Raw genomic sequence first — 20,678 nt, forward strand, 5'->3', positions numbered from 1 at the left:
ATATCCATTGTTCAACTATCATTTTTTAAAAACTCAGCTCTTACATTCGACAAAAATAGAGAACTAGAAAGACGCTATCATGGACGCGGATCTTAGTTCGTGACGCTACTAGTACACACAAGGTAGTGAATGAACATCGTACGTCAGAAACGGTGTCGCATAGTCACTAAACCTCGATGCGATTTAGGTCACACGACTAGACGCAACAGAACCTGATGTTGTGTACAAATAAAGAGCTTGTTCAAAAAGCAGAATGCACGTATAAAATGCAGTTATCTCAAAGGCATATGACAAAACTCGATCACACAAGGAAAGTGAAACGAAGCGTTGAAGTTTGTTTCCCATTACAAGGGAGATTACTCACTTCCGTGACGCGGGAAGAGGTCAAAGGTAAAGGTAAGTTGCCTGCAAGGAGAAGATGGCCGGCGACGCGTCACAGTTTCAGCTGCTTTTGCATGGCCTTCTGAGCACGGATAATGATATCCGCAGTCAATCGGAGGTAAGAGAAGGGTTACAGGAACACTGACGTAAAGTCCATTCAATTATTAGTTTTGTCTATTAAACATTTACACATTTGCCGTCGCCATTCGCCGAAACGTAACGTACAATGGGCGTGAGTCGCGCATGCCATGTGCATCGGGGTAATGAAAGCACGTGTAAGCTTAGCAATCATCAGCAGTCGATTGTCATCGAAGATATGTGACATAATGATTTTGAGTAAATAGTTTTTTGTCAAGTTTGTTTTCAGATATTGTGTTTAATCGGTACTTTTTCCTAAAGTAAAAGTTATAACTTGTATGTTTATTTTCTCTGCATCTGGTTTAGTACAAACATTTCTTCATATTAAAAATAAAATAGGGCAGCAAAATTTTCGCTTGTTAGTAGTAGCGCTCGTAAGGTTTTTCCAGCACAGTTGTTCTGTTTTGGTTGTTTTCCAATTCCATCTTCTGCCATGTTTAAGGAACATGGAAACCAATTAACGCATTCCAGAGTACATCTGTCATCAGGCTAAAGAAAAAGACACCGATGGATAAAGATCATTGTGTTTGTTTAGAAAGGGAATGGAAGGAGTGGGAGAAGATAGTTGATTAGAAGAACGTAGGATTATTGCTTAAGATTATTATCAGAGATTTCTAAGAGACAAGAGCTGAAGCAGAAAATAACACAGGAAAAGTTAATGGTACAGTTAGTATCACTCTACTACATTTATTTAAGTGATTGGCCAAAGTTTGACTTTTCACAGTATAAAACAGATTTGAGTTGGGGGGAAGTGGTTCGGTCAGTCATGGACTTATGCTATCTGTGAGCCAATGAAAGATGGTGTACAATCTGCCACCTGAATTTATAGAATTTGTTTTTGAAGACTTATTTTGTGGCATAACATATGTACAACATACTGCTTTCTTAAAGAAAGCTGGCAATTGACATCAAATCAGCTTTAGATTTACATTTCTTTACCTCTGTTTTTCAACCTTTGTACACTTTATGTTTTACATATTTGTCACTTCAAAAAAGAAGTATGTGATTTTTTTCCAAATGACTGCTCCGTAATAAAATATTCCTAGATTACACATTGCTCTGTCTTGTTGGCTGTGACCTTCATGACATAAGCTTACTCGTATATTATTGCAACTCGGTTCTGTAGTATCTCATTAACAAGATTTTAAAAAGTCCAGAACTCAGCTGCTCGTCTCGTTTTCCGGACTTACAAATCTGAACATGTCGCACCATTTCTTCACTCTCTTCATTGACTACCAATTAAAGCTAGTATAGACTACTTTGAAATCTTGTCTGTCCACACTCCTCCTCAAAACCTTTTCTCCTTATCAGACTTCTGAATTCCTTCCCACAGCCACATACAGACAACAGACATTCTCCCTTTAAGCACAGACGTGTATAGGTGGATTGCTGTCTGTCTGCAGAGACCAACTCTTAGCCTGTTGTGAAGTTCTCCACTGTTAATCTCAGCAAGCCTTTAACAATGTGACTAAACTGGAAGCTTTGTACAAACCTGTCTCATTTTAGTACTTAACTGGAAAAAATTGTCTGCCAGCAGTCCAGTAATACAAGTTCGTGGTGGAACTCTCTTCCACCTCGCATTAACAACTCTGATTCAAAGGCTACATTCAAGCACTCTCTGAAAATATATTTGTTCACTAAGAACTGTCCCTGAATTACTATCCTGAATTCCTGAATATTGTCTGTCATGTGCACCATAATGTAACTCTGTTGACAGTCCCTTTATACCTTTATCCCTTGCATTACGTGTTCTAGTCTTGTACTTCATCTTTATGTTGTTCACTATACTATATTGTTCACCATATTTTTTTCACCCTCTGTTGTCTGTTACCTAATATTTCTTTTTATCAATAATGGTTAGCACAGAACGAGGCCTATCTTGGTCGTGATACTGCGTGATACCTCTACATACAAGTTTAATCCATTCCATATGTAAAGGAACTCGTACATTTAAACTATTTTTCCCATATAAAATAAAGGAAATATGAATAATGCACCTCAACCCTCCTACAACAACACAATTAATATGTAAATATAAATGCAAATAAATGTATAATATACAGTACTATATAGTAAATGTTAATAGCACAATAATATAGATAATAAAGAATATGCTGAAGTACCTGGCTCTTGCTCCTTCAGTTCTTTGTAGATTATGCAAGCTTTCTTGCAAATGATTGTCTCCGTTATTGTGTCTTCAGCCAATTGCTTCTCTTTCACCCAAAATAACAGCAATCTCTTCATTCACACTCAACCTCTTTGGCCTGTGTGATTCTCATGATCTGATCATTATGGTTCAAAATTGTGCATATCGTAGATGCACTACTGGTGGGCAATGTTCACTACCCTAACACCAAGCTCATGCTTTTTAATGATCTCGTGTTTCTATGCAATGGAGATCATACGCTTCTTCTTTCCAACACTGTTCTTGCAGGACTGGCAAGGCTATCGAGTGAGCAAGAGTTGCCAAATGTTTTATGCTACGACATATAAATGACATGAGCTCATATACCGAATTTCCGCTCGTAAGAACAAAATTTCCACAAATTTGTGGCTCGTATCTGGATTTACTCGTATATTGGTTCACTCATATGTAGAGGTCTTACTGTACAAGGGTTATACAACACAATAAATTATTATTTATTATTATTGTAGTAGATAATCTAAGCATTTAATCTTTATATTTCTGGGTTGATGGTTGGTTCCTGTTTGCAGGCCACATTCAATGGTTTACCCGCCATAACCCGTGTTGGTTTGCTGGTGCAGAGTCTTCGGAAAACAGATGCACCTTTTGAAGTATGTACTGTACAATTATTAAATCTGTGTACTGTTATTCATTGGCTTAAATTTGTATGCATTATGCAAGATTCATAGGCATCAGCTCACTGGTAGAAAGATCAGAATGTGTGTTTAGTCAAGAAAATTTTAATAGTTTTCATCAGTACAGCTAAACCTATTTTTTGTTTTGCCCACCTTTATTCCAGTTTTTAGATAGCTCAAACTACGTTTAGGGACCTGGGACTTGGGAGAAGTGGTTGTCTACCCTGAAAAGAAGCAGTGTTAAGTCATTATCAGAATAAAATTATTGTTTAGATCAGGGGCAGGGGACATTTGGCCTGCAGGCCATATAAAGCCCACAAAATCATTTGATCTAGCCCTGCTAAGGCAACCACAGGTGGGACTGAAAAAAGAATCGCATTTATTCCCTGATAACAAATAGTGCCAACGTGATCTTTGCTATAAATTTATATTTTCAACAAACACCTTTTTAATTAAAAGAATCGCACGATGGGATGCATCCTTCTTCGTCGTCTGTTGTCTTCAAATTTTGACGAAATCTGGCCCAGCTTCCCCCTTGAGATGCAAGAAGGACTCAAACGGGAACTGATGCTAGCTGTCAGAGAAGAGACAGAACAAGCTATCAGGAAGAAAGTTTGTGATGTAATTGCAGAACTCGCAAGAAATATGATAGGTACTGGTTTTTTTCCAGAAGTGTTTGAGTGTAATGTGTATATGTGGAGACAGCATGTATTTTTAAAAAAAGATGTACAAAACTATGAACATTGCTTGAACAGCAGTAAGTGGTGATATTGTGAAAGATAAGTGTTGCTTACCTTTTGTATCAGCATTGCTAATAAAATTTTCACTGTTGGTGGGTTTGTATAGCAGTATTCACGTGTGCATGTATTTACACTCTTGTTTGTAGTTAAATCCATAATATCTATTAAGGGTTTTGTTTGTGCAGATGATGACGGAAATATGACATGGCAAGATGTGCTGAAGTTTATGTTCGAGCTTGCGAACTCTCAGAGTCCAGACCTGATGGAAAGTGCCCTTCATATTTTTACGTGAGTTTTATATTGGCTCATCTGGTATCTTTGCACTCATTTACATGCCTATACATTCATGATGATATTTCTTTTTTGAAGTTGAATTATTTACCAGGAGTTGCTGGGATTTGTTAATATATTAAAATGTATAAAATGTAAATGGGCGTCAGCCAAGTAAATCAGATGCAGGTGACTTGTATTGTGAGACTTAGTTTCACTGCTTTGAGCTGGAGCTTTACTGTGACATTCTTCTCTGGGATGCAGAACTTTTCCTGGAATATTTGGCAACCAGCAGAACCATTATCTGGAAGTGATCAGGCAGATGTTATTGCAGTCCCTGCAACAGACCGTCACACCACAGGTTGGTTTCTATGGATTCCCTCATGTAAAGAATTGGTGTGGTGGTGTTGGTGGTGGTGGGGGGTGGATGGTAAAAGAAGTAATAACAAGGAGGGTTACAGTCTTCCCTGGAGAAGCAGTTGAGTGATAAGAATGCTGACATTAAAACCCCAAAATTCTACCATCTCACTTTACAACTAAGAAGTTATATGATAAGATGACCCTACCATAACCTTTTGATTTTTGATTTTAAAAAAAAAATTTAACAGTGCATTGATCTTGTTGCTGAACAAGAAAATGTTATCTGTCAAGTGTTCTTTACTTTCATCATCTATTATAATCATTCATTATCATCTTCAAGCAGTATCACCCAGATGCACTGGGTATCTAAGATTCTGATCAGAGTGAGAGTAGTGCTAAGGAAGATCAGAAGTAAGTAAAGAAATGCTGTTGCAAACTGACATGAAAAAGAAATGGTCAAGGTTTATTGGCTGATACTTCTTGTCAATGTTCATGGCAGGTGGTGTATGAGGCTATTAAGGCAACAACAGCTTTCTTGGTGGCCAATGAGAAAGAAAGTCATGTGCAAATGCATCTGAAAGATCTTTTACCTGCAATAATTCAGGTAAGTCTAAATAGTGCAGGTTAGTGATAAAGGTTTTATCAGCTTTTTATTCTGTAAATTTTTTTTTTTTTTTGAAAGAAGGGAATGGGGATTTTATTTTCTGTTAATTTTTACAGACGCTTCATATGTGCATTTTAGCAAAAAATGACAGCAAGCCAAACACCGCTGAATCACATAATTATGTTTCTTATCTTTTTTTCTTTTTTTGTTTTGTAAAGGGAATTGCACTCAGTGTAGTTGAAAAGAAGGACGACACTGTCCTCAAGTGTCTGATAGAAATTGCAGAAAATACTCCAAAATATCTGCGTCCTCAAATGGAAAATATCTTTCCTTTCTGCTTAAAGGTGAGTTGGTTTTCTGAACAGTTATGTGGTTGGCATGAATTCTAGTTTTTTTCCTATGAAATGACAGATGTGAAGATGTTACAATTTTGTCCATGGCTGAATTTTTTAAATATACTTTATTGAGAAATATTCCTCTCTTTTTTTCTCACAATCATCCACTTCTAATCCTATTGTCCCAATGTCATCAGAAGTTTAATGCTTAGCTGAAATTTTGTGTTTTCGAGTGCTTGTTGTAAAAGTTAAATTAATGCATTAAAACCATGGGTTTTTTTTTTGTGTGTGTCACTTTTGTTAGGTATTTTAGATGGTAATCAGGACATAAGTGTTGTCTTTGATATGTTTTGTAGAGAATAGGGACTACTTTCAACACAAACGTCAAAAGCATTGTCTTTGAATTAAATCTCATGTCAGTAACTTGAAGTCTTATGACAGAGTGTAACATCACATTTCAGTTATTGTCCGATGCTACTCTAGATGCCTCGTGGCGACAGTTGGGCCTGGAGGCCATTGTTACATTGTCGGAAACAGCACCTGCTATGGTCCGCAAGTTCAATAAATTTATCCCACAGCTGGGTGAGGAATTTTGCTTTTACATCACTTTCTTAAGAGGCTTTGTGAGTATATTCTTTTTTCTAACCATTGTAATAAAAATAACACTTTTTCGTGTTCATTCCTGTTTTCAGTTCCTCAGGTCCTTTCAATGATGGTGGAACTTGATGAAGAAGAAGACTGGGCTTTCCAGGATGAAGCAGATGATGATGATTTGGACAGGTGTGTTGGGAATGATTGTGTATATCAGGCCTGTCAAACTGAGCGTCCCCTGATGGTCCCACGGGTCACATTTGTGTTGTCATGAGGGCCGTACAGGTGTATATTGTCCCTTGTGTGGGCCTCAGGTGTGCTTTCAAAGGGCTGCATGTTTGACATGCCTGGTGTATATTGTAAAACACCCTAGGATCACTAACATTGAAAACAATTTTTGTTTGAAAAAAGTCTTTAAGGCTAGTGAGTGGCATTTTTTAATGATTTGAGATGCAGAATTTCACTATTTTTATCCTATTTCTTGAAAAGTTCAGTCTGTGGTCTCCCTGCAAATGATGATCAACGGTTGTAACACAATTTTTGTGAACAGGGTGACAGCACTCAAATGATATAATGTAACATGTTCTCTTGTCCTTAGTAATGCAGTTGCAGCCGAGAGTGCATTAGATCGTCTGGCATGCGCGTTGGGTGGCAAGACTATGCTTCCTCCTATTATCTCCAGTGTCTCACAGATGCTTTCTCATGGTCAGTGTCTTCTCATAGCACTCTACAACGATCTTAAAAGTGTTCCCTTTTTCATAGCAAATAAAAAGAAGGAATGCAAAATGCTTTCATGCCTTGATTGTTGTACTGTGAGTGTGGTTGTAAATGTAAATTTCTTGTGGTGCTTATGCATTCCTTTATTGTTGTACTGTTACTGTGCTTGTAAACCTCTCAATTTCCTTTTATTTTATACATTTTTGACAGAGGATTGGCGGTATCGGCACGCTGCTCTAATGGCAATATCAGCTTGTGGGGAGGGCTGCCATTCTCACATGGAGCTTATGCTACAAAATATCATTGATGCCATTCTGCCATTTCTTACTGATAGTGTGAGTATGCTTGGCTTTAAGCCTATTTTTTCGTGGAAATGGGGTAGGAGTGCCAGAGTGTGAGTCATACAAGTGTGCATGCTGATAAAAAAAAGCAATATTATATTTGTAGTTAAGTTGAGTTGTTTTACTTACTCTTTTTCTTTCTTTCTTTATTTTTTAAAGCATCCAAGAGTTCGATATGCAGCATGCAATGCATTAGGCCAACTGTGCACAGATTTTGGGCCAAATTGTCAGCGAAAATTCCACGACAAGGTAAGTGGTTTTCATTTCAAGTAGAAGAGAATGACTACAAATCCCTTACAATGCCTGAAACTCATCTGTTTCATTGCTTTATTTTTCCATTTTACTTAAAAAAAAACCAAAAAACTGCTTTTCTCCATAAATAATTTCAGGACCAAAACATTTGAATCATGAATTGTTACACTTTCTTTACATCACTTGCCTTGCCCATAATTTGATGACAATGCTTTCACTGCTTACCAAGCTACGGTCATGCTGATTTTTACCCTTTTTCGAATCAGCTGGGAACTGTAGAAAAATTGTGCTTACAGGACATACAGGTTTCCCGTGCTCTTGTCTGAATAGATAAACTTGGCTGAGAAAAAAGAATTAGAGCTTATGTCTGGTCATTACTTTTAATAACATTCAGGACATGCCAGAAAGATTTTACGGTCTTGATGGAAATGTGATACTTTTCAGATTTTGCCTGCACTCCTAATGGTGCTGGATGACAATGCCACCCCACGTGTTCAAGCCCACGGGGCTGCAGCTTTGGTAAACTTTAGCGAAGATTGCCCCAAAGGCATTCTGGTACAGTACCTTTCTGCCATCATGGAAAAACTTGAAATTCTTCTGACAAGAAAATTTAAAGAGGTAAGATGAGGTCGTCCTTTATGACTAGGCACAGACGGGCATAGCTGACTAAGCTTACATGGATTATAATGTTTTTGATTGACGAAAAGGGATTGTTCATATGATCTCTCACCTTCATTATCAATTTTTCAGCATCTTGAAAAAGGCAACAAACTGGTCCTGGAGCAGGTCATCACAACTTTAGCATCAGTCGCAGACACAGCAGAAGACAAATTCACACAGTATTACGACAGGTGAATTTCAGCAAAATTCTGTTAGCTCCTTTGGTGGTGGGCCTCCTGTACTGTGACATTATAATTTCTGTCATGTTTGGAGCGTTATGCACTGATCAGAGTTTTGGGGGCTTTGAGCAACTTGGAGATAATCTTTCACCATTTTATCCCATTTTGAAAGTCTTTTGTGTGTGTGTGATCCTTGTTAATTTGGGATTAAAACAATCATTTAGTACTTTTCTGAGTAAAATTTCCTGAGATCTGTTTTGAGGTTGCAGAATATATTATACAGACTTTGGGGGAGGTTCGTATTATTATGAATCTAGGCAGAATATATATTCAAAAATTGATACTTAGCTAGGAAAGGTGATGTTTTACAAAGCGCTCATTCGCTACTTTTTATCCTACATTATACCCAAGCTAAACCTCTCTCAGAATTTTTGACAAATACCAGTTTCGTTATAAATGTTTTTTTGCTACACCAGCCAAAGGTCAGTTGTGATACATGTCAGTGTTGATTGGGCACATGGACTCATGAACTACAATGAGACTTTGTGATGTAGAGCTGTGTCAAATAAACTTACAACAATGTACCATTGCAGGTTCATGCCGTGTTTAAAGCACATCATCCAGCATGCTGTTTATGCAGTATCTGACAAGCTGCGTATGCTTAGGGTCAAAACCATTGAATGCATCAGTCTGATTGGGCTTGCTGTTGGGAAGGAAAAGGTAAATGACTGTGCTGCTGTTTATTCACTTTGTTACAATTGAATTGGATGCTTTTCTGCTTGTGATTTTGCATACAAACAAATATTGAGTTTATTACAAAATAAAGCAAGTCTGGAACTGATGTGTTGCTTGCAAGATTCTGTTTAAGAATATGCTTGCAGCATTTTAAAATGTAAGAATAAGAGTGGATATTCCTAACATGGGCTTGCAAAGGTAATACAACCCAGCTCTCCAATGCTTAGTGCCCTGTTATTGCTTTTGTTTTCCATTGTCTGGCATGAACGTGTAATTTTGAGTACCCTAACTTTTTTGTTTTTCTTGTAGTTCATGCAGGACTGTAATGAAGTAATGCAGCTTCTGCTAAAGACCCAAACTGACCAGCAGAACCTGGCAGACGATGATCCACAGGTGGGTAGATGATTGCTGTCATTGTTCTTTTATGGAAAGACAGAAACCAAAAAACCTGTCTTTGTTATGGTTATTTCAAAATAGTAATATGAATTTTTTTAAAAAATCATTGGGTTAATGTTGTCTAGCAGCATGGCCAGGCAAACGTTTTATATGTTTAAACTGAACATGACAGATCTGTTCATTTTTGCTGTCATATTTGAAGGTGCTTATTTTATATGGCTGAACTACTGTTGATAACCTTCATTTATTCTGCAGATTTCCTACATGATATCAGCTTGGGCTCGAATGTGCAAAATTCTGGGGAAGGAGTTTCAACAGTATTTGCCAATGGTGATGGGGCCAGTGCTCAAAGCTGCCTCCCTGAAGCCTGAAGTTGCTGTTCTTGATAGTATGTCTGCTGATGCTTTCTTCCTCATTTTCAGGCGCTAGATAACTTGCATTACAATTAAAAAACAAAAAGAAACTAAAGCTGGCTGCCTTGCAGTGATATACCCTTAGTTGCTGGCATGACATAAAACAATAATTCCCGCCCCCCACAAATCTTTTTGCAGCTTCTGAATTGATGGAGCTGATTGTCGATATTTGATTTTTTTCAGGTGATGACATGAAAGACATGGAAGAGGATGAAGACTGGCAGTTTGTAACCATCGGTGACCAGGTGAGTTTATAAAATCTACATTATTTAGTGATTTACAGTGTGTCTCAAAGCAGGTTTCTGCTATGACATGTTTACGTTTTTACTGTAAATGTCTGCAGTAATCACCCTTTCTTCTGTGAATCATCCTTTGCTAACGCCACTCGTTTTGTTCCTTAATTATTCACCATTTCTTATGCTTGAAAAGTCCACAGGAAAGGAATTTTTATGTGTTTTGTTTTAAAAAAAAGTAGTGGACAAAATTTGCCCTTGAAAATTTTCTTCCAGCAAAATTTTGGAATCCGCACTGCAGGCCTTGAAGAAAAAGCTACTGCCTGTCAGATGTTGGTCTGCTATGCAAGAGAATTAAAAGAAGCCTTTGCTGAATATTCTGAAGAAGTTGTGAAGATTATGGTGCCTCTTCTGAAGTTTTATTTCCATGATGGTATCCTTTTTTCTTGGGGTCTGTAGCTGGATTTTCTTGGCTGAAAGTAGTTCTCTGTCTGCACACACAATGTATTAGGTAGATGCACGCAAGGAAAGCAGAACTGAAATTATGGGGAGTACATGCTGAGTATGGTGCATTGCAGTTGAAAGATCAACCTTTCAAAATAATTTCAGGAGGAAACATCAATCTGTTTTAGAATTCTGTCATAAGCCTCTAAAATGTCAATTTCAGCTGGAATGAGTTTAATGTTTGCTGCTGACCAGAAGCGGACATTTTTCTGCTACCCAGTGTTCTAGGGAAGGAGCTGTTGCCTTCAAAAGTGGAATTAATCCTCAAAGTGTCACTCGAGTTAATGTTGTTTAGTCCCTTGATTGATACGAGAGAGTGTTCTGTACAAAATAAGCCCTTTAAGGTTAGTACTTCCTTAGTGTGAATTGGCATGGGTAGGTAAATCAGAAATTAAAAGTTTCAGAATTTTAAAAAATGGGGCATTGTTGATCATTAGAAAAATGATCTTTTTATTGGTTTGGAACTGCAAAGTTAATGAGATAAAGATGTTCATTTGATGATGCTTAACTCATGGAAAGATGTTAGAATCGCTGCCTCTGAATCCCTGCCTTACTTGCTGGAGTGTGCCAGTATCCGAGGGGAGCAGTATGTGGCAGAGATGTGGGGCAACTACATTTGCCCCAACCTACTGAAGGCCATCGAGATTGAACCGGAGCAGAGCGTGTTGCCTGAGCATCTCAATTCTCTTGCCAAAGTATGACTAGGTTTGATGCATGTAAAAGAGTTAATTGTTATCATAACTACTACTTCTACTATTATTATTATTATTAAAATTGCATGAAAAGACAGAGTGCAAGCAAATCAAAGTGTAAAGGGAAGGAATACGTTTGTTATCATTAATTGTGTGTGGTTTTTTTTTTTTGGTCAGCTAATGATAACTGTTCTTTTCTTAGTGTGTAGAGAAAATGGGGAAAGGCTGTTTGTCTGATGAGGATGTGGGTACCCTGGTGACAACTCTCAACAAACTGTTAACGTCTCATTTTGAACGACAGGCTCTGAGACAAGGTAAGAGTGTGCTGTTGATCTGGAAGTACATTTTTTGAGAGCTGTTGGTCTGTGGAAATTAAACAATCATTGTAAAAGCATTTCTATAGTTGGCACCAAGATCAGTGTGCTTTGACTTAAAGAATCAGCTTAACAGTGTCGCTGCCATATATACCCAGCACATGTGCATGCACAAAAAAGTGCCTACACAAATAATCGACCCATGCATACAGGATAGACCTGTGGATACAAAAGTGGAAGGGAATAGAGAGAGAGAGAGCGCCACCTGCTGTTTAAAGTTTTCCTGGACAAGGGTTGACTTGAAAGAATCACAATTTAAATTCATGTTAAATGTGATTGTGGCAAAGCATTTGAGACACTGAAGGGTGAATATATCCCATGTGATATGCGGAACGTGCAGGAAGTCCACTTAAGCAGTTGAAAGAGACTGACTGGGCTGATAAAGTATTAATAACCCTTGGAGATATCTTGGAGCAAGGCCATGAAGACAAGGGTAGAGTGAGGCAAGGGATGGACATTTTATGCAGAGCCAGCAACAATATTATGGCAAGACAGCCGTTCCTGTAAGCAGACATAGGGGTTACCTTGTAGTCAGAACAGACACAGCCAAACCAGTCCAGCCTTTGAAGGAGGGGTGCCATATGATCGAATTTTTTGCTCAAACATGCTATTGGGAAGCTTAACAGATATGGAGATGGAATATCCCAGCCAGGACAGAACAAATGCAGACAGGAGTTTCTTGATAGAAGAAACTGGTAAATTCTGCAAAACTCTAGAAAAATTGCCTTAAACACATTCTGTGAATTAACTACTTCAAAACAGTGTGCATATGCTGCAACAATATTAGGTTACCATCCTGAGGTAATTAGAAATTAAAGACAGTTTGGCAGTTTGGGGATCATAATGTTGGCTTCAGTGTTGTGTGACTATAGATATTTCTTTTAGCAGACACCACAATTTGATTAAGAATGTTATTTTATTTTATAACATGTAATGTGCCTGTTATTTTTTTCTCTCTCTTAAAGAAAAGCGTAAAGATGAGGACTATGATGATGTTGTGGAAGAATCCCTTATGGAAGAGGTAAAATAGTTTCTCAAGATATAAAATCTTGTTGGTTAGTTTTTGTTTTGTTTTTGTTTTTGCTTTTTTTTTGGCAAGTGTGTTGAAAATAAAGAAGAATCTCAAGAGAGGGGCATTTGATGTATGCTAAAGATGAGGAAGTACATGACAAACAACAGCAGATGTATAAATAACAATTTACTGTTCATATTTATTGCTAGCTGGAATTAAAACTGTTTATTATGTATATATTTGATTTTGGTAAAACAGGATGAGGAGGATGTGTACATCTTGAGCAAAGTGGCTGACATCCTCCATTCATTTTTTGGCACACACAAAGAGTCTTTCTTGCCAGCCTTTGAAAAAATCATGCCTTTCTTTGTCAAAATGCTGGTGAGTAAAATTAAAAATTACTTCTTTTTTGTAAAAGACAGTGATGGGAATGGATCCAGGAGAAAAGAACTTATTGGACGACCTTCCTGTTAAGAGCTAAGGGCTATAGATGCTCTTTTTACCAAATGAATTAGTACCCTGTTCAGTGGAGTAATCCACCTTGGCTGCTTGTAAATTCTCTTTCTTGAATACCTGGAACACTAAATACAAATCCCCTACCAGCGTTTGCCCCCGTGCATTGACGGAAAGTACAGATCCTTATTTAGCAGGAATTTCGTTAAAGAGCAGTTTAGAGCTAATAGTTTGGTCAGCTGATAATTGTTAAAGAATTGTTAAAAAATTTGTTAAGGAAAGAATATTTAGAGGGAAAATTAATAACTTTTAGTTTTTCAGTTCTTATTATGAAGAATAATTAGTTGAAACTCATTAAAAAATAAAAATGAATCGTTCATCCTACAGGGGCAAGAACGACCTTGGGCAGACAAGCAGTGGGCACTTTGTGTGTGGGATGATGTTCTTGAACACTGTGGCCCAGTAAGTAGACTACTAGTATACGCATGCACAGACAATTATATTCTTTGTTTACATTGTTTATAATAGGGAAAGGTAAGAGTTGTGTTGGTGGGGAAAGAGGTTTGATGGCAGTGCGTTCCATTGATAATCCACTTTTCATGAAGGACTAGGCTAACGAAGCAAATAGAAATGAATCATTCATTACAGTATAGGTAGTCCTCGGGTTACGACGGTCTCGAGTTACGTCGTTTCGTGGTTACGACACTCATTCCCACTTACAGCGACAGTGATAACACATCAACGTAGTGGGCTTATTACTGAGATGGAGAGATTATTGGCGCTTTGGTTGGAATACCAAAATCAACGCCGTATCCCTGTGAGTTTTATGGTTATTCAGGAGAAGACTAGGCGACTGTTTGAGGCGTTGAAAAGAGAAAAAGGGGGAAGGAAGTGAAAGTGAAGAATTTGTGGCGAGTAGGGGTTGGTTTATGAGGTTTAAGGATCGTGCCGATTTCCATAACATTAAAGTGCAAGGTGAAGCTGCTAGTGTTGATGAGAAAGCAGCAACTGAGTTTCCTAAAGCATTGGCTAAGATAATTGAGGAGGGTGGTTACTGTGCTCAACAAGTGTTCAACGTGGATGAGACAGGCTTGATGTGGAAACGTCTGCCTAACCTAACACTGTTTATTACTGTTACAGCACTTACAGTACAGTATTACATTATTAAACGTACTGTACTACAATATTTTACTGTACTTATGTTTATTGATAATTATGTAGGGTACTGTGTTAGGATAGGTGTTTGGATAGGCTAAGTGTTTGCAGTACTGTACTGTTATTATGGTACAATACTGTATGAAAGTATGATCCGACTTACGTCGAAATTCGGTTTACGACGCCGCGTTGAGAACGGATCCCCGTCATAAGTCGAGGACTACCTGTACCTTATTTTAGTTTCATCCATGAGGAAGAATAACCCTACAGATTTCCAGAATGTTTACATGTGTGCACAGAATGTGGGGATGGCTTGGATTAGAAGGAAAAATAACATCAGTTCATCATCATTTGATGATTTATGTTACTGCTCAGGCTGATGGCAGCATTTATTGACCTGTTGGTCTGTAATGTTTTGAAAGGATTTGTAATATGTTGGTTGCTTGCAAAAACATGGTTGTCTTTCTTTCTTGAACAGGTCTCTGCCACCTACCAGGCGTTCTTCCTTCAGCCATTGGTTGAGTACATCACAGACAAGCAGCCAGAAGTGCGACAAGCAGCAACCTACGGCGTTGGAGTGATGGCACAGTTTGGTGGCCCTGTCTTTGCTGACGTCTGTGCTGGTAAGCTTTAACTCAGTAGCTCTTGCATTGTTGCTCTGCGGTCTACGTTTAGAGATTATGTTTATGACAATATGTGGCAAAGAGTTGCAATCAAGACAGCTGCAAATTTTAGAGTAGGAATTAATGAGTTTGAAGAGTTGCCATACTAATAACTGCTTCTTGGTAACTAGTGGGTTCCATCCAAATTCTTTGCTTATTACTTTGAAGAATTTTGCTGCAGTCATTTATTGGAGGAGGATATTGTGACAATGTTCCTGGTGTTTAGTTGTGGGGTTTCTTTCGGAGGGAGGAATAGTTAACTGGAGGTTTTTCTTCCTTTTTTTTAATATTTTATTAATTTTACTTAATTTTTTACATAATTTTTTTTTTTTTTAAGACCCTGGATGTTGTGGGGTTCTAAAATGTTTGTCATTTGCAGAGTGCATACCTCGGCTTGTGAGCGTAATAGAGCACTCAGAAAGCAAGAATGTGGAAAACATTAATGCCACAGAAAATGCAATCTCTGCTGTGGTGAAAATTTGTAAATTCAACTCGTCAAAGGTCAATGTGGATGAGATTGTTCCTCGCCTTGTGCACTGGCTTCCTGTGACAGAGGATACAGATGAGGCCGTGCATATCTACAACTATGTGTGTGACTTGTTAGAGGCGTAAGTTGTTGGATTGAAATTGGTTTTCTCCTATCTTTTCTTTTCCTTTTGTCTGTCTGCACTTCTTTTGTACTTGTACTTGCAATTGTCTGCATCTGACAGCAGTTTTCAGAACTTTTTTCTCACCAGTCCAGAGAGTGCACATTTATTTGTGTTTGTGCTGCATGTGTATGTATGTTTATGGACAGGAACTTTGTATATCTAAATATGTGTATCTGTGCAAGTAATACCAATTGTGTGCACAGAAACCATCCTGGAATTATGGGTGAGAATGGGGGCAACCTTCCTCATGTCTTCTCCATCATCGCAGAAGCTCTGATGCAGGAGGTGGTTGAGGAAAAATCTGAAGTCTATCATCGCCTGTTGGGCATTGTCAGACAAGTTCAGGTGAGTGTGTACTGACATCACTCCAAATACCTGTCCAGAATCTCCTTTGTACCTTTTTTTTTTTTTTTTTTTTTTTGTGGGATTCATTATAATAATAATAAAGGCAAAATTTGTAAAGCACATACTCACACTCCTAAGGAGTACGCTCTTAGCGCTTAAGAACAAGAACGAAACATGGACAGCATATAAGGGATAGGAAAACAAACAAGCAACATATGAACTATAAAAGAATAAGCAACTGTACTAAACGAAGAATCAAATCAAGTATCGAAAACACAAAGAGAAACCAAATAACAAGAACTGAGAGTAACATGATATTGCAAGAGGATGTGAAAAAGGACTAGCATTAGCATGGAAAAAGGTGGTTAATAATAATAATAAGTGGGAATTTATAAAGGGCAATATCGCAGCCAAAGGCAAACTTATTGTGCTGAACAAGATCACAAAATAGTAACAAAGATGTAGAAGGAAGAACAACACAAGGACTCACTGTGATCCGACAGTAAAGGGTGATAACTGTAGATTTAACGGTAATGACTCCAGAGAATCAGGTTAATGAAATCAGGGGAAATCTGGGATGATATTGAGTAATCTTTAGAATATGAAGAAATGTTATTACATGAAACGGCAAAAGGGTGATTATCACTTCAGTTTACTCAATGTAGCTCGAGGTTGCTGCGGAAGCGAGTGAAGTGGGTGGAATGGAATCCACCCAATAGATCCAAACAGTTTGCACTTTAAAATAGCATTATACACCATCCTCTTGAAAAACCAGAAGAGGAAGAAAATGCAGCAGAAGCACATGTTAACATGAAGGTCCAACACTTTTATCCAAATCGAAGCACGACAACAAAACATAAAATTAATGAGAGCTGATTCTCTCAGCCTGTTAGGCAAAGGGACAGAACGCTCTTTCTTTATCAATTCCTTAACAATTTTGCCGTAAGCTGGCTGTTAGTGGGAAAGCTCTATAAAAGTGTTATGGCTTGTGTTCTTGACTGTGAAGTAGAAGGTCTAGTTTAAGGCCTATTCAAGCTTATGGCCGGAGAGCTTTCCCTGCTCACCCAGCTGTTCAGCAGAGATGGGTAGGTCGTTCCATTAACTTTTTTCAGGTTGTTAGGGAGTGAGATGTTACTGACCTCAGTGTTCTCTGGGCCAGCTTTATTTGAAGCCTGGTAACACCTGGAGACAGGTACCCATTCCTGGCAGCTGGGTTAGCTGGGGGAAGTGAGCTGCATTACAAAGGTATGGAACTGGCACAGCTCTCAGTTTGGATGCCAGCACTAACCACTCATCTGTCTGCTTCCCATTAGGCAGTGAGGGAGAGGAGATGGACACTTCCCTTACGCAAACTGGCCTCAAGAACAGTGAGGTCTCCAATACCTCACTCCCTAACAACCGAAGAATGTTAGGGGACAACCTTTACCTGGAGATGGGTACCCAAGTAAAAAAAAATGGTGGAAGGAGAGGGTTGGGGTCCATTTTCTGCATGTTGTGCCGATGACCACCAACATCATGAACTTTTTACTATTTCTGCCCTCTCTCTCTCTTTTTTTTTCTTTTTTTTTTAATTAACCCTTAATATTTTAGTAAGCTCATGTTTACATAAAATTTTGTGCAGGTTATTTTATAAATTATGAGCTGAGCTAACAAGCTAACATGTGTTGCAGACCAACCAGGGAATGTTCCAGATCTGTTTGGCTCAGTGCTCACCAGAACAGCAGCAGGCACTGTCCAATGCTCTCTCACAATAGTGCTGCAGCGTTACAAAACATTCTGATGCAGCATGTAGCTTTTTGGCAGTGCTTGCCAGTTTTCCTCGGCTGTTGATGTGCGGTGCATTTTTTGGAGTGTTTGTGCAGCTTCGGCCTGGTGTTCTACAAAAGTTTTGTCTGGTGACAACTAGATGTTGAGAGACCGGCAATGGATGTAATCCACAAACACTTCAGTGCTACTGAGGAAAGCAAATGTATGATTGACAAATAAAACCATGGAGGGAAGAATCCAAATGGATTTGTGTGCATGCATCTGACAAGTGCAGTTCTGTCCATTTGCACACCTCACATTTGTTTTTACGACAGTGTTCTTTGTGCATTGTTGTGAGGAGAAAAGAATAGGATGATAATGGAAAACTCTAAGCCCTCCTTTGAAACTAATTTATGTGCTGCTTGTTTAAAAATACATTTGCTGCTCCAAACATTGTATGTAAAAAAATGCAGACATCTGTGTGTGTGTGTGTGCTTATGCATCCATGAGAGAAGAAAAGACTGTCTACATGATGTGGATAAGTATTTTGGTACAGTTGCGTAATAATTGCATCCTCTGGTTTTTCCCTCCATACAGTTTTGTGTTTTTGATATTTCACCCAACCCCCCAATACAGTCTGTCTTTGCCTTTTAGTCCGGGACATACTTTTAAACAAAAGATCTTCCAAATAAGTATTTTAAGAGATTTGAGCACAAGCTGACTGCACAGATTTTATTAAACTAACCTCTGCTTGATGCAGTTTGTGATATGTTCAGGAAATATTTCATTTGTTTATTTAATTTAATCAGGAAAAAACTGCTATGGGAATGGAAAGAACACTTTTCGCAGAAGCAGATATAAGATTGTAAAATTAGCATTTTTCTCTTTATGATCAGGATAAGAACCTTTATATAAAAAATTAAATACTATTGACTAGGTAGTATGTAGGGTAGATGTTGCTTTTACTGTTTCACATAGATTTTTGCTCAGAACATGTCTTAGCTGATGTTTGAATACCTGAATTTGAGTATTTGAATATGTATTTGAGTGTCTGAATTTGTTACTTTCTGCATTCTGGATGAAGGGGAGATGGGAAACATCACAATATTAAGTTGATCTGTCTTCTGTTTTTGATTAAACTTTTCATCTCATCGTTACCTTCAGCTATGAATTGGAGATGAATCTGTGGTCTGTTATTCTTGGTGAAGGAGTCTTTCAAATCTGTTTCATCCCCTCCCCTCCCCCCCCAAATATCCTTTCTGTTTTAGCCATTTCTGACCCATTTTTAACTTTAGTGTGTAATGTGATGCAGCGAGAAATAAAATATGAATTTTTTTAAAATTGCTTTACCAGTCTTGGTTCAGATCATAAAGAACTAACAGCTGTGATCTGAGAGTTTTACTGCAACTACCTAAAATGGAAGGAAATGCTAGAGCTTAACACTTAACAATGATAGCCATGGGAATATATTTTAATGGTTTCTTAAATGTAAAAGTATTAGCATGTGGGTTGTGGCCATTGACCAAATTCTTCATATGATCCTCTAATGCAGTGGTTCTCAAAGTGTGGTCCGCGAGCATAAGTCAAGTGGTCCGCGGCTGACAGTCGTCATATGTCAGCAAAGTGATGTTTAAAGTGATGCATTCCTCGCATTAACATTTTAATTACAAATAACGAGGTATACGTAGTTTTATGTCCACTTATTACTATACTACTGTCACAAAAGGACATTTAATTTTAAATTGTAATGAAACAAATGCCGCAATTTAACTTTGAAATTCATAGTACAGAGTGATTTTTAGGCCTTGGTGGTCCGCCATATTTTTTACTTAAGTAAAGTGGTCCGCGGTCCGAAATACTTTGAGAACCGCTGCTCTAATGCAGTATAAGGTCAGAAATAAGCAGTAGATGCCCCAGGTACATAGTCAAATATTGTACAGAAACCAAGCCTGTATTTTGTGTACATATATGCATGCATACTTTGTGCCAGTGTGTTTGTGGAGAGAAAGATTGTATGCAAAGTTCAGAATGAAAGTTACTTGCATGAAATGAAAACCCCAAGTTCGAGGAGAGCTGTGTGTTTTGCCTGTTTTCCATGCAAAGCTTGATTTCAATAAATTTCATGCATGAAGCTAGTGTTGGTCTGCTGTGTATATGGAAGTTATATTTAATCTTCGGTCAGACTCCAGTCATCTTTATGCAGAAAGTAAATTTGCACCCATTAAAAACCTTAAAATTACCTGGATCTAGTTACGCTGGTAACTACAGACACCTTTTTAAAAAAAAAAAAAGCTTTTTAGAAAAAGGACAAAATAAATGTATGACGCAAGCAGAAAAACTGTTTCTGCCTCATTACAACTAGAGTTATATTGTTTTGTGAATCCAAAGGATTTTTTTTTCTGCTTGTTAGTGGCTTACCATTTCATTTTCATCTAAATCTGATGCTGCTGTCTTAATTTTCAATCTCATCCTTATAGGTCCTAAGCTTTGTTCTATGTTTAGCACTTTATATGTACAGTCCTGCTTGATGCCGTTTTTTCAATGAAAGGAAATGGTGTGTGGTTAACTTACAGAAACTTGCTGGTAATAAGTCCTGTTCTTTATAGAGATATTTGGAAGGTGTTTAGCTAGCACAACTATGTTCACATTTCATGTATAAAAAAAATAGAATATTATATAGTACACAAGCATACAAAGAAGTACTGTCTTTAGACCACAGTGTGTGAAACTTTAGATATAGTGTGTAAATCAACGTCTCCAAGACGAGTTGTTCTATATGATTTTTGGTTTGTGAAGCTGTGCTGTTAACTATGAATTCTGTGCCACATGACAGTTTGAGTCATTGACAACAAAACAATAACTCGTAACCATGTGGCATTATTGCATCAGGATGTAGACGTTTCAAAATCTGAAGGGGACT

At 37.9% G+C, this 20,678-nt stretch overlaps 1 protein-coding gene across 1 annotated transcript; it reads left to right on the forward strand.

Moving 5' to 3' along the window:
* Nucleotides 1–353: 353 nt before the first annotated feature.
* On the forward strand, nt 354–18,858 carry LOC112555921 (importin-5-like). Its single transcript, XM_025224506.1, has 28 exons — nt 354–499; nt 3,235–3,315; nt 3,799–3,991; nt 4,265–4,367; nt 4,614–4,710; nt 5,209–5,313; nt 5,532–5,657; nt 6,110–6,230; nt 6,341–6,428; nt 6,838–6,944; nt 7,167–7,291; nt 7,457–7,546; nt 7,994–8,167; nt 8,300–8,400; nt 8,982–9,108; nt 9,433–9,516; nt 9,775–9,907; nt 10,116–10,177; nt 10,442–10,598; nt 11,189–11,364; nt 11,564–11,675; nt 12,701–12,756; nt 13,006–13,128; nt 13,588–13,662; nt 14,834–14,978; nt 15,397–15,625; nt 15,871–16,012; nt 17,683–18,858. Exons 1-28 carry the CDS (start codon nt 419–421, stop codon nt 17,764–17,766), a joined length of 3,297 nt encoding a protein of 1,098 aa, XP_025080291.1. The 5' UTR covers nt 354–418; the 3' UTR covers nt 17,767–18,858.
* The last annotated feature ends 1,820 nt before the right edge of the window (nt 18,859–20,678 follow it).

This window comes from Pomacea canaliculata, linkage group LG14, assembly GCF_003073045.1.
Source record: "Pomacea canaliculata isolate SZHN2017 linkage group LG14, ASM307304v1, whole genome shotgun sequence".
Lineage (NCBI taxonomy): Eukaryota > Metazoa > Mollusca > Gastropoda > Architaenioglossa > Ampullariidae > Pomacea > Pomacea canaliculata.

Bases quoted from the DNA above. Each gene is read 5' to 3' on its own strand.
- LOC112555921 (XM_025224506.1), top strand. From the start codon at position 419: ATGGCCGGCGACGCGTCACAGTTTCAGCTGCTTTTGCATGGCCTTCTG. The intron at 9,109-9,432 runs GTAAATGACTGT...TTTTTCTTGTAG, and splicing joins TTGCTGTTGGGAAGGAAAAG to TTCATGCAGGACTGTAATGA. The intron at 13,663-14,833 runs GTAAGTAGACTA...TTTCTTGAACAG, and splicing joins TTCTTGAACACTGTGGCCCA to GTCTCTGCCACCTACCAGGC.